This window comes from Grus americana, chromosome 21 (assembly GCF_028858705.1).
Source record: "Grus americana isolate bGruAme1 chromosome 21, bGruAme1.mat, whole genome shotgun sequence".
NCBI lineage: Eukaryota > Metazoa > Chordata > Aves > Gruiformes > Gruidae > Grus > Grus americana.
The window spans coordinates 3,806,587-3,819,359 of record NC_072872.1 but is presented as its reverse complement, the minus strand read 5'-3'; the positions used below and the strand labels follow the sequence as shown (position 1 = coordinate 3,819,359).

At 46.3% G+C, this 12,773-nt stretch overlaps 2 protein-coding genes across 9 annotated transcripts in view; one reads left to right on the top strand and one right to left on the bottom strand.

Moving 5' to 3' along the window:
• The window catches only part of MTOR (mechanistic target of rapamycin kinase), a 66,353-nt gene extending 60,073 nt beyond the window's left edge, over positions 1-6,280 (bottom strand). For 2 of the 4 annotated variants that reach the window (XM_054800986.1, XM_054800987.1), the window contains exons 1-9: positions 6,228-6,280; positions 4,782-4,945; positions 4,303-4,411; positions 3,484-3,546; positions 2,756-2,988; positions 2,183-2,383; positions 1,308-1,442; positions 544-819; positions 127-235 (exon numbers count right to left, since the gene is read on the bottom strand). In XM_054800986.1, the coding sequence (XP_054656961.1) occupies positions 127-235; positions 544-819; positions 1,308-1,442; positions 2,183-2,383; positions 2,756-2,988; positions 3,484-3,546; positions 4,303-4,411; positions 4,782-4,901 (1,246 nt within the window). In that variant the 5' untranslated portion in view covers positions 4,902-4,945; positions 6,228-6,280. The remainder of the gene's footprint in view (positions 1-126; positions 236-543; positions 820-1,307; positions 1,443-2,182; positions 2,384-2,755; positions 2,989-3,483; positions 3,547-4,302; positions 4,412-4,781; positions 4,946-6,227) is intronic. The other 2 variants (XM_054800988.1, XM_054800989.1) reach the window with 1 other exon arrangement.
• Positions 6,281-6,652: 372 nt separating this feature from the next.
• The window catches only part of LOC129195168 (protein dispatched homolog 3), a 148,072-nt gene continuing 141,951 nt past the window's right edge, over positions 6,653-12,773 (top strand). Inside the window, exons 1-4 of one of the 5 annotated variants that reach the window (XM_054800993.1) lie at positions 6,653-6,909; positions 7,145-7,702; positions 8,621-9,229; positions 10,388-12,423. In XM_054800993.1, coding sequence (XP_054656968.1) covers positions 6,798-6,909; positions 7,145-7,702; positions 8,621-9,108 — 1,158 coding nt within the window. In that variant the 5' untranslated portion in view covers positions 6,653-6,797 and the 3' untranslated portion in view covers positions 9,109-9,229; positions 10,388-12,423. Of the gene's footprint in view, positions 6,910-6,929; positions 7,022-7,144; positions 7,703-8,620; positions 12,424-12,773 lie in introns of those variants that run through there. The other 4 variants (XM_054800994.1, XM_054800990.1, XM_054800995.1 and 1 more) reach the window with 4 other exon arrangements.

Here is a 12,773-nt window from a genome sequence, read left to right as displayed (position 1 = left end):
CATCGTACCAGCATCACATTTGTATTGCTGCAGTGCCTGCACAAGCTCATCTGGACCAAAGAGAGCTGGATAACTTCCAGCCCAATTTCAGCAACACTTCTAACATCCAACCATCTGTCTTCTCACCTGTGAATGCTGAAGGACGGAAAGCCGCCAACCGTGGTAGCAGATTGAGAACCGTCATCTGGATCAAAGAATTTTTGCTGGTTCTGCACTTGAGAACCCACTGGCACACCTGAAAGGAGATAGATTGGGCTTTGAAGGATGGTCATTGGCAGTAATGCACAAATGTTTTTTACCTGGGTGCTTTAAAGCATTCTACTGACATTTGGCTTCTGAGTCCATCAGAAAGACAGATAATTAAGACTGCTTCCAAAGAAAGTAAATCACTTGCTCTACAAGCAACAGTGACAAAGCCAGGATACATAGAACTAATGAGTTTTGATGCATCAATACTAGGCTAAGTAAGGACACTGCGGACAACTGTTCTGTGAGAACAAGTGTTGTGAATGTTGGTAGACAAGTTGAAGAACGAACACTTACTTGATCAAACTTCTCTTCCATTAGATCCCTGCAACATCGGCTTTCTACCAACGTAGACTTTGCTGGGACAGGTGAGGTTGCAAAACCCATGATTCCTTGGTGGGCACTGTACCCCAGAAGACCAGCCAGAGCATTTGACTGAGAGGGCTGAAGAGACTGGAAGCTAGTGAAGGGAGTGATGTGGCGAGGTTTGGTACTGAAGCCCATCAGGTCTTTGCAGTACTTGTCATGCACAAGCTGCTGCTGAGTTATCTCTTCCATCTCCTCTCTAAGGCGCTGGACAGAGTAGAAAAGCAGTTGTTGGGTGGTGGCGGTTTTTTTTGTTTGGTTGGTTGGTTTTTTAAAGTAGCTAAATAAGAGATTCCCAACACAGTGCTACCCAAATCTCCTGAGCAGCATCCTGTATAATTGATACCCAAATGGCTGTAAAACATCAACTAAGCAAAATCCAGCAAAAATATAGGGGTATCTAACATGCAACAGAATCCTCATTGTATACAAAATTCTTTTTCATTGTAATTAATCCAGTTAATAGCACCTTCCATCAGAGCTTAATACCTACTCAGCACAAACTTGTCACTGTTACGTCTCTGACACACTTCAGTTTGTAATAATCAATGCTCTGACTCCATGCTCAGAGGACAGTTCAGCCCAACAACCATGTCAAACACAACAGGGTATTTTCAAAGATCACACAATTGCTACGCATTGTCAGTCAATCTGGCAACCAAAAACCATAATCCCCGTCTTGTTCATTTGCTCACCTCTCCCTCCATACTGCTGATTCTCACTAGCTCATTGAGGATCAGTAAGGCACCATGGATTCGGTCATCACGGTTCATTCCTTTCTCTTTGGCCAAAGTCTCATCAAAGCCCTTCTCAGCCTCTTCATATGTATGCTTGGGGGAAAAGAAAAAAAAAAAATAATCTCAGTGATCACGTGGAAACAAAGTCTGTGGAAATAAAGTGGTAATGCCAGTTGAGAGTTACCGATGTCCTGTAATTTTCCAAGAGCAGCGACAAACCTCAACTAACACCACAAAATTCAGATTCACCCAGAAGTTGTGGACTCTGCTGCAGAGCATTTTCAACAGCACTAATCAAACAGCCAGTCAACCATGACACGGTATAAACTTTATCAATATCTACATCACATATTTGACTATGAAGAATCCAAGTTCACAACATTTTACTGCATTGTCCAAACATTATTTGATATTATGAAGCTTGAATTCATGCAACAATGGCAGCAAAGCTAAGGTTCAGACAAAAGAATCCTTACCTTTGTCACTCATGTTTTATCTACACTAATAAAACCATCTACTAGTAAGAGATGACAATAGATAGATGATTGCATGGCTGTAAAACTAGGTCAGGCTCAACAGCTGAAAATGAGCTGCAGATAAAGCAATGGAATTCTTGATGGAATTAAGTCACTTTTACAGTAGGCTAAAGGAACTACTCATTTTGTAAGCCATTATATTTTCAACCTTTTCAAGGAGAGGCAGTTTTCTACTGACAATCAGACATACTGACAAAGGTGACACAGGTTCTTAGCTTAAACAGCTCTTCTAAAAACTGACACTTGATCATTTGCACTGCATTCTGAGGAGCTGCTTCAAAACAGTTATTTTCTTACTCTGTACCACTGGGGCTTCTGCATCTCTTTTGGCTCCCGTTGAGTGGTTAGGATAAGGCAGGCTCTTAAGGCAGAAACAGCTCCCTCTCGGATGGCCTGTTTGGGATCCCACACAGCCACAAATATATTGTCAAAGAATGGCTGCACTTGTTGGAAGAAGAAGGTAGGCACGCTGATTGCCAGCTCACGCAGGACAAGGACCTGGAGGTGGGGAAAGAAACAGTAACAATCTGTAAGGATGAGCACCCATAGACAAACCTTGCAATTTCTAGATCGTAGTATCATTTATTTAGACTGTTAATGTCTGTGAGCCTGAGCTGTTTCCAGCTCCATACTTTTACAGTTCCAAGCACAATGGTGCCTCAATCTTCTTTAGTCACTGGACGAAGGTAGAAGCAATGAAGCAGTGCTATACCTGCCATGAGAGCATCACAGATTCTGAGACATGGACTGGCAATCATTCTGATCCTGATCAGAGCTTTCCCACAGCCTTCTGAGCACATCTCCTGCCACTGTTAACTAATCCTAACCATCTCATTCCACGACAGGTTAAGACAAAAAAAGATAACTTACAGCTGCATGTCTTCGACCTTCATTCCTGTCAGCTCCCAGCCATTCCAGAGCTCGTTTCACCTCAAATTCCACATACTCAGCTGTGAAGGTGTCACCAGCCATCGCAAGCCGCCCGATAGCCTTGGAGGCCATCTCCATTACAACAGGGTCATTGGATGGCAAGAGGTTCCTCAGGTAGTTGGCAAACCTGCCAATACGGGTGGCGTTACCTCCTTCAACACCAATAAGGCTTGCTGTGGAGAAAGGGAGCAATGCTGTAGGTTCCTCCTAAGAGTCAGCGAGGCAGACAGTAGGTAATCCCTGGATGAGAGTTAGTATTCCCTATCCATTCCTTAAAGATTCCCATTAACTCCTCCTAAACTGCAAATCCACAGGAAAAAAAAAGTCACAATCAAGCAATAGAAAAGGGCCACCACTCTTTCGAGCCTGAACTTAAGTGGGTAGGAAAATGCATCCAGTAGCTTCATAGATTTTCCCCATTTTTAGTTTAAAAAGAAAAAAAAAAAAAATCCACCCTGGGATCATGGACCCATTCCCAAAAGAAACGCATCCATCCACATGCAACTACTATGACTGGTCCACCTCAGTAGAGAAGTCAAAGACTGAATGGACAAAGGAAATTGCTCTTCCCCTCAGCCCTAGAGATGGTCTCTCCTGGCCAGGGCGGGGAGGCACATTGGCAGGCAGCAGTGTGGCAGAAGCTTTTGCCGCCGGTGCCTGGGTTGTACCTGCTCTGTAGATAAAGAGGCCATCAGTGTCCAGTGTTGTCAAGCCGGCACCTTTCAACAGCACTAAATTCACAGAAACAATTTTAAAGTGATACTGTCAGCTTAAAATCAGATGTTGTCAACAAAGATTTTTCTAGCTAGGGGACTTCCGCTGTCTTCAGACATGTTGGGATTGGATGATTATGTCTGTGAGACTAAACCATAAGGCAACTCCTCTTTGGTTACTGAAGAAGTAACTGCTACAATACAGGCTACCTGCTTGGAAGGCAAAGTATTTATGCGAGCTGATTTCCCTAAGTTTCCAAACACAGGCAGCTCTGCCATGTCACAGCGAAAGCACAACCAGAGCAACTGATAGAGCAGCTGATCAGAATCAAAGCAGAAGCCATGTGAGCCCCTCCCAGGGATGGAAGCTCCTGTTATTGAGCCAGGTAAATTTAAACAAGAAAATAAATCTCCTCGGACAGAAGAGAGTTGAGAAAGCCCACCCTGATACATATAAATGGAGAGCACAAACTATTCTCAGCTGAGCTCAAGAACAGAATTTCCACATGCTCAGCACTCACATTTGATGCTCAACACATGGAAGAGCTCAGGGCCCATTAAGCACCAGGTTTTCAGCTACTCTCAGCACTCAGCAGCTCCCATGCTGACACTTACAGGCAGATTTTCAGAGCCCAGCAACTAGCACGCACCCAGCGTACTGAGCAGTCAGACATAAGGCTCTGATTATAAAAGCTCATTCCTTTTGAAAATCTGTCCCTGAAGATAAATACATGGGGAGAAAAGTCACCAGAGGCATTAAGCACTTTCACTCACCTATAGCCAGGATGCCACCCTTCCTTTCATTTGCATCAGAGCTAGAGACCAGCTCAAATATATGATGGTTCAACTGATCGTAAAACCTGGTAGATTCTTCCTGACTCATCTGTAAAAGCAAAAAGTTCAAATCAGCTTTTGTCATTCTTTCCCTCCTTCCTGCCCCCAAAACCTCCATAAAGACGATGCTTCCTAGGTCACTTAAATAGAAAGAAATTAAGTCAATGATACGTTATGGTATCTCTTCTTTGTGCCCTAGATGTGTCAAGTTTATTTATTCTGGTGCTTGACCACCCATCTGTGTCACCAACTCACTCACCTCTTCTACATACTGGGGCAAAAGTAAGCTCCCTGCTATGCCCCACCTCCTCTCCAAGACCGGCTTCCATATTCCCAAAATCTCCATCCCCAAAGTACCCAGCCAGCGCCCTACACTCATATGATAAACAAGGATAAATTATCTCATTTGCAGCACTCACTTCACGGAGCTCCATGGTGACATAATGCTGCAAGTCCTTGGCAGCTTTTGCCCTTGTCTCTTCGCTGCGACTCTTCAAGCCATTGGCAAATTGTTGGAGAATGGACACAGTGCCCGACATGATGGTGGTATGTCGGGGCTCGGGGGCATGAAGTCCTGTAAGATCTTCAGAGAGACACTTTTTTTTACTTTCAATAATAGCTTTCAGCTATTGAAATCTCTGAGCTTCTTTCTTAAGGCTGCCTCTGCTGTTTCCAAAACACACATCCCATTGCATGCAAGGATGCTGTGCAAGTAGAGCATAAAAGTACAAGTAATGGCCATATTCCTTAGGCCTTACAACCCTATGATAAAACTGTAACGCCACATAGTACCTTGACCTTCAGCTTATTCACTCTCTAGTTCCTCAAATACCAAAATATGTCCCAGTAGGTCAGGTATCCGACCCCACAGTGATCTAATTCTAAATCAAGGGTCATGCAATAGCTGAAAAATAGCAGGGTCAATTAGGGTTTATAATTACCCTATAATAATTAAGCACAATCATTACTATGATTATATCATTATCATATTTTACTCCTCCTTGAACACTTTCATCCAAGTTTCTCCACAAAAATACTTGCGTTATGCCAACACAAGGAAGATTCAGCACTCAGGGCCTGGCCAGTATTACGTTCTCCAGCAGACGTTCAGAGATGGGAATTCTACTTCTAGCAACACCACTCATTGCAGCAGGAGTTACTATCACAACACGTAACCAAACTTTCTCATGACTCTTTCTTTAGGTGGAAAATACTTTAGAGGTTCAAACCCCTCGATTTTCAGATTACATAAGGCCAAATCGAGCAGTTGACAGAAGGGCCCACAGCAACACAAGGCACCGAAACTTCAACTCCTCCTTCCCCAAACATCCCCCACGCGGTCACAAAAATCCACCGATATTACAGCGTGAGGCGGCACAGGGCTTCCCTGCGGCTGGGAGCCGGGAGAAGCTCTCCCCGGACGAAGGGAGCAGCCTATGACTGAGGCCTCATCACCGCCGGCCGGGCTGCCCCTGCGCGGGGTGGGGGGGGGGGGCTCCCTCACAGCCGCGCTCGCAGAGGGACGCGACAGCCGGCGGGCAGGAGCCGGCAGGCCCGAGCCCGAGGGGGATCCCACCGCCGTCGTTCCACAGGCCGGGAGTGAGTGAAAGGTGAGGCAGGGCAGGGCGGGCACCGCCGCCGGGGCGGGCACGGGGCCTCCAGCAGCAACGCCGCGGGGGCGGGGGGGGGCTCGGGCAGGCTGTCCGGGCGGGGAGCCGCGGCGCGGGGCCGAGGCGCCCGCGGGAGCGCCGGTGCCGCTGACAGAGCTCAGCGGGCGCTGAGGCGGGAGCGCGCGGGGAGGGCCGTGGCGGGAAGTGAGGGAAGGGAAAGGCGATGCTGAGGGGAGGCTCCGGAGCCGCACTCACCGCCTCCGCCCCGACCGCCGCCGGCTGCCCCGCTCCGGGCCCCGCGCCCTCCCCTCCCCCGCGCCTGCCGGACCGGCGAGCCGCTGCTGGCCAATAGCTTCCCAGAAGGACTTTGATAGGCAGCGCCTCTGACCAGTAGAAAAAGAGCAAAAGGGAAGGAGCGCTCGCAGCTCCGCCCCTTCTCGAAGGAACCGCAAGGAGAGACCGTCGCCTTCTGGCCAATGAACAAGCCAGCCGGGAGAGAGTGGCAGTACAGCTGACCAATAGAAAAAGCCAAGCGTGCTCGATTGGTGGAAACCCCGCACTAGGCCCACCTTCCAGTCGCCGGCTGGCTTCCGCCCTCCCGTAAAGCCTGCGCGCTATGTGCGCATGCGTGGAGGGAGTAACGCGGTGAGGTGCCGCGCCTGGTGTGCGTCGCTGAAATGTGTCCGGCTGCCCATGACAGGACCAAGGGCAGCCGGGGCGGGGCCCAGCCGTAGGCGCTCCGTTGCCGTCACGGCACGTATAACAGTGATGATGCGTGCTTCAGAGTGACCCCTCACAGCCGCGCATGACGACGCGGGCCGTTTAATGTTTATACCGAGCGCCGGGAGGTGCTGGCGGGTCGCTCGGGCGCCGCTCTGGTACGCGACCCTCCGCGGAACCCCGTTGCGCGAGGCTGTGGCGGCGCGGGAAGGGAGCGGTGAGGAGGAGCGGGAGCGGCCGTTGGGCGCAGGCGCGCGGCAGGCAGGCGGTCGGGGCGCGCGGGGCGCTGGCGGTTGGGGCGCGCGGCGTGGCGGGCGCCTGTCAGGCGGGTAAGGGCGGCGCGCGCCTCCCCTCAGCGCTGCCCGCGCGGCCATGGCGGCGGCGCTTCCCCCCCTCTCCCCGCCGGGCTCCGCTGCGGCGGGCAGGCTAACGCGCGGCCCTTCCCCTTCCAGGTGCTGCTGCTGTGAGACGGGGCGGCGGGGAGAGCATGGGGCCGGGAGACCTGGTGCAGAAGATCAGCATTAGCGCTGAGAGCCCCCGGGGGAGCGAGAGGAACGACGCCGGCGCCGCGCTGGCGGCCACTGAGAGGGTACCCCCCGGCACCTGGAGACAGAAGTGCGCGGCCTACGTGCTGGCGCTCAGACCTTGGAGTTTCAGCGCCTCCCTCACCCCCGTGGCCCTCGGCAGCGCTCTGGCGTACCGGGCCGAGGGAGCGTTGGACCCCGGGCTGTTGGTGGGAAGCGCTGTGACCGTCCTGGCGGTGCACGGAGCCGGCAACTTGGTGAATACCTACTACGACTTCTCCAAAGGTATCGATCACAAGAAGAGTGATGACAGGACTTTGGTGGACCAGATTTTGGAGCCTCAGGATGTAGTCCGGTTTGGAGTCTTCCTTTACACCGTGGGCTGTATCTGTGCCGCTGGGCTCTATGCTGTCTCAACGCTCAAGCTGGAGCACCTGGCCCTGATTTACTTTGGAGGACTTTCCAGCTCCTTCCTCTATACTGGAGGTAAGTGCTGTATCCTGTTTGCTGTGAATCTGAACGTAAACGTGACAGAATTATCTGACTTGTCAAGGGTTTCTAGAAGATGCAAGTCATATACCTAGTTAAACACCATAAAAATATTTAGTGTGGTTTCCTGGTACATGAACTTGTATTCTTTGCCACTGATTGTTGTGGGAAGGTGTGGGAAGAGGCACACTACGTTCTTCAGTTGGAAAGTGGTGTTGAGGCATTGTTATTTATGTATGTGGTGTTAGGTGCTCATCAGAACTATTGCTGAAATTTATTGTGATGTGTATCTCATATCCCTCAGCAGTATAGCTCACTGTGTATGTTCTTTTCCTTTGGTGGAACCTCTTACTTTGTTTTGGAATGTTTTGTTATTCTCTAGATAGAATTTCATTGTGAATGTAGAACAGTTTGTGTTTGTTCTTAATAAGAGAAACATATTTTTAGTGTCTTTCTGTGTGGGGTAAATACAAACATAAATATTAGGAAAACAAAAACTCAGTTTCAAACCGTCAAACTTTCAAACAGTTACGTTAGTTTCCTTGAAAGACCCTAGTAGGTTCCGTGCTTTGTTCTGAGCATTTTATGTATTTCTTCAGGATCAGGTTCTAGTATACGTAATCACACTAAAGAGTACCTTATTTCTGTAGATTTCTGCAGAAATAGGCACTTCCGTATGTGAAGATGGGTATTAGAACATGGCCCTTAGTTTCTGTTACATTGTTTGACTCAAGAAATTCAGAAGCTGCATTTCCTTTGGTATCTTTGGGAAAAAAAGAGAAAATATGCTGCTCAGCCATAGCTACATGTACTGCAATATTTCTGTGGGAAGGGCTGATCTGTTGTATTATCCATTCTCTTCTGTCATTTGAGTTGTTTGACGATGCTTCATTTTATTCTTGTGTCTTGCCACAGGAATTGGATTTAAATATGTTGCACTTGGAGACGTGGTGATCCTGATCACCTTTGGGCCCCTGGCTGTCATGTTTGCCCATGCTGTGCAGGTTGGTTATCTCTCTGTCTCACCACTGCTCTACGCTATCCCACTAGCCCTCAGTACTGAGGCCATCCTGCACAGCAACAACACACGAGACATGGAGTCTGACCGGCAGGCGGGTATTGTCACCTTGGCTATCCTCATCGGCCCTGCGTTCTCCTATATTCTCTACACCGTGCTGCTCTTCTTGCCCTACCTGATTTTCTGCGTGCTGGCCACACGCTATACCATCAGCATGGCATTGCCACTACTCACCATCCCGATGGCATTTTCACTGGAGAGGCAGTTTCGGAGTCAGAGCTTCAACAAAATTCCTCAGCGGACAGCCAAACTCAATCTCCTCTTGGGGCTTTTCTATGTTTTTGGTATTATGCTAGCACCAGCCGGTGCTCTGCCCAAACTGTAACGAGAGCTGTAGAGTCAGGCCTCGCAACTCAGTATTAATGCCAATTAACAGTGGATGATGTGGGTAGATGACACACGATGGACAGTGGGAAGAATGGAGAGGCCGTCTCGAGCTGTTGATTGTATGTGAATTCTATAATTTCTGGTCTTGGTTAGCTTGTACAACAGACTGTAAAAAAGTGATTTGTCAGTTCTTTGGAAAGGGCGAACTGTGCAGCTTTGCTTCAGGGGAGCGAGGTGACGTGAGGACAAAGAAACGTTTAAAGATCCTCATCCTTCTGCCACTGAATTCTTTCACTGTCAACTCAGTGAAAGTAAGATTGAGGCTCAAATACAAACTCTCTGTTCCCTTCACAAGCACAGTGATTGCTCTTATGACTCCTTTTCTTACCGTAGTCAAGGGGTGCAGTGGCCCCTGTGTGGTAAACCAAAAACACTGCCAAACGTTTAGCATCACAACGATGTAGGTGCTATTATTTCACTCCCTTGTGAGCATAGTTCATCTGTTGTATGTTTTCATTTTTGGTTTGTTTTTTTTTTTTTTCCCTACCCAAATTTTGAGCTTTTATTTTCAAGCCCCCTGAAATGCACTAGATTGACATTTCTAGACTATAAGGACAAAGCAGAAGCAACAGTTAATGAATTTCTAAGTTATCTATCTCTGTGGGATGTTGGTGCTAAAATGGAGCACGGGTAGTCCACTGCACAAACTTTAAGCCAAAAGCAGTAAATTTATATTGTGCTACGAAAGCTGAAGCTGTAAATGTAAATCATGCAACTGAAAAGCCCTCAATACATAGAAAAACAAGTGGTTTCCATTTTTGCATTTGCTTAGAATTTACTCTGAAATTTAAGTCTTGGAGTTAAGGGGGAGCCGACAGAGTGCCAGATTTCTCTGCCTGGCTATGGGCTAATGAATTCATGAGTGGAAGAACAAATTCTTAGTTTTAAAAAAAAAATGTTTTTCAGTTGTCATTCTCTGTTTATTTAGAGGCCAAGTATTATAGTCAAATGTCTTATAATAATAAGCAGCCCAAAAAGAAGCCCACTTGAGCAAAGGAGAAAGATACAGGGTTAGAAAAAAGATCAGGATTATTGCATTGGCTCTGCATAAAAATTAGGACTGGAAACAGGAAGAAACAATTTCTGTGAACAGGATTTTTCCTAATAGAGCCTTGAGTTTGTGTGACTGAATCACAGTTAACTGTTAAGTTAGCTCTGAAGTTCCCCACTTCTTTCCCCCTCCCCTACACCTTACTGTGTTTTGTTTTCTCCTGCAGATCTTGCCACTTGATATTCATGTGGCCATTTGGAGAACTCATTGTTTCAACAATTGTGTAGCAGTGAAAAACATGCCAAACAACTGGGAAAAAGTGTGAATTCCGGTGCAAACATGAATTTGATCTGTACCATGTTATTCAGTGGCACTGAATTCTCTTTGTTGAAGAAAAAGTATTTGTTTCCTGTGTGCAGGGTTTTGGTGAAAAGTTTGTTTACCGGAGTTGTGGAAAGCTTCAGGGGAATTGATACAGGTCTTGAACTAGAGCTGCTGGTGCCTGGAGCACAACCTTGCTTTTGAGCCAAGTGGGAGCGTGCTAGCCACTATATGAAGGGCTTTTAAATATCAGCAATAAACTAGCATGGTGTTATCTTGCGTTTCTTATAGGTAAGTTACGCCCTTGTGGCGTTCAACTGAAAGTGCTGAGTGTTATATTAGTGGAGTGTACTGACAGTAGTAAAGCTGAGATGATGCTGCAAGATTACATGGTATAGATAGGTAAGTGACTGTTTTATGGCTTCTTATTATCCAGTGTTACCCAGCTGTTTGTCTCCTGCTTTACAGCTGCGCTGTAGTCAAAGGGAAGGATTCTTTGCAGGCGTATTTTATGAGCCACAGTTTCATCTTTTATTAAAGTTGGGCAAATGATCTCTGTAATCTGACTAGGCACCAGATAAGAGGAGATGGACTTCAGCAACTGTGTGCTGCTTTCTACAGCAAAAATACTTGTTTGCGTTTTCTCCTCATGTTTCTAATCTAAAAGTTCAGCTCAGCTGGATGGAGGGAGATATCTGGAAGGTTTTGGAAACTGTTTTCAATACTGACATATACAACACAGTATCTACTGTTACTTTGTGGACCTACAGAATAAAGAAGAGCCTGGCTCTGAGACCCACGTCACTTTTCTGCAAAGCAAAAGCTTTTCTAGGGATATGGACTAAGCTGGTGAATCTGTTAACCTTGCAATTGGGGATATATGGGTTTATTAGGTTAATCCCAGCATGGCTGTGTTGCTACCTGTTGTAGCAGCTGTGTACTTTATTTTATGATAGCTTGTTTTTGTGTAGCTATCAGTTTAAAAGAATGGATAGTTACTTTTTTCTACTGCTTTTACATAAACTAGACTACTCAAGCTAAATTGTTTAAAGTAACTAATATTTAACTCGTATCTTTGATAACCATAATTGTAATGGTGGAAAGATCTAGGATATGATCATTGGTGGAGTAGTGTATGTAACTCTGGTTGTATCTAGGCTATGCTTCACTAGCAGGGAAAAGCCCCCTGTGTAGGATGTCTGCTTACTGCTGGAAAGGACCAGTGCTTTTTGTTACAGAAATGAAGGAAAAGCTCACTAGTACATGTATATGTTTGTGGAACACTTTTCAAGGTGTGAGGGGATTCAAAGTATTGTAATAGTAAGAATGAGATGAAAATTTGGTAATTCCTTACTAGCAGATGCTGGTTGCCTCCAATTCCCTGTCTGTGAAAAACACTATCATTCCAGGTTCTTAAAGATATTACTAATAAAATAACACTTTCTTCACTATGGCTTTGAGGAAGTCATTTAACTTCTCCATGTCTCGGAAAACAACTAATTGTTGCCTACCTCACAGGGATGCTGAGCCGACATCATTGTCACAGAGAGCTTTGAAAGTAGAAAGTGCTTTATCTCTGTGTGCTTTCCAAAAAGCATGTTAGTACTAGAAAACATCTGAGGTATGACCTAAACTAACAGGTGACTTACATTGTTAAGTAGACCAAAATAATCTCCAGATAAACATTGAGTGGTAAGAGAGGTTCCTTTATTGGTTTGTTTTGTGATGAGGATGCTGGGTCTCTTTCCCTACCCCTCTCCCTTCCTGTCCCATGCTATTTTCCCTGAATATACACTTTTAAAAACTTTCAGGTCTCTCTTAATGAGCTGTGTTGCAATGTGATGAGTCTACACTGGTAGATGAACAGATCTGTAGCCCATCCTAAAGCACCTCCTGGCCTTCCTTCTTATCCAATAAAGTGTCTGAATGTTATTCTGTTAATTATGCCGTGTTTGATTATTTTTTTATCACTCCAATTGTATTTTTGCACATCTATTAGAGCATCCTCCTGGAAGGAGGAGGGTCTTTGCCTGCTGTGTGTATAGTATAAGTGCATGAAAGATCATACTTTTTTTGGTTTAAGAGTCCTTTTGTGAATCACATAGTCCTGTCCTTCCCTATCATTGGGTAAAAAGTTCAGTAGCAGTGATCATTTCAGACTAATGGCAGACCTCAGAGTAGTTTCAGTATTTTCGTCAATGAGCAGAATTTTCTTTGATGCAGTTTTCTGTGCCATATACTGTTCAGCATTTCTAAGGAGGTTTCAGCTGAACTTTTAATCTTTTTAATAA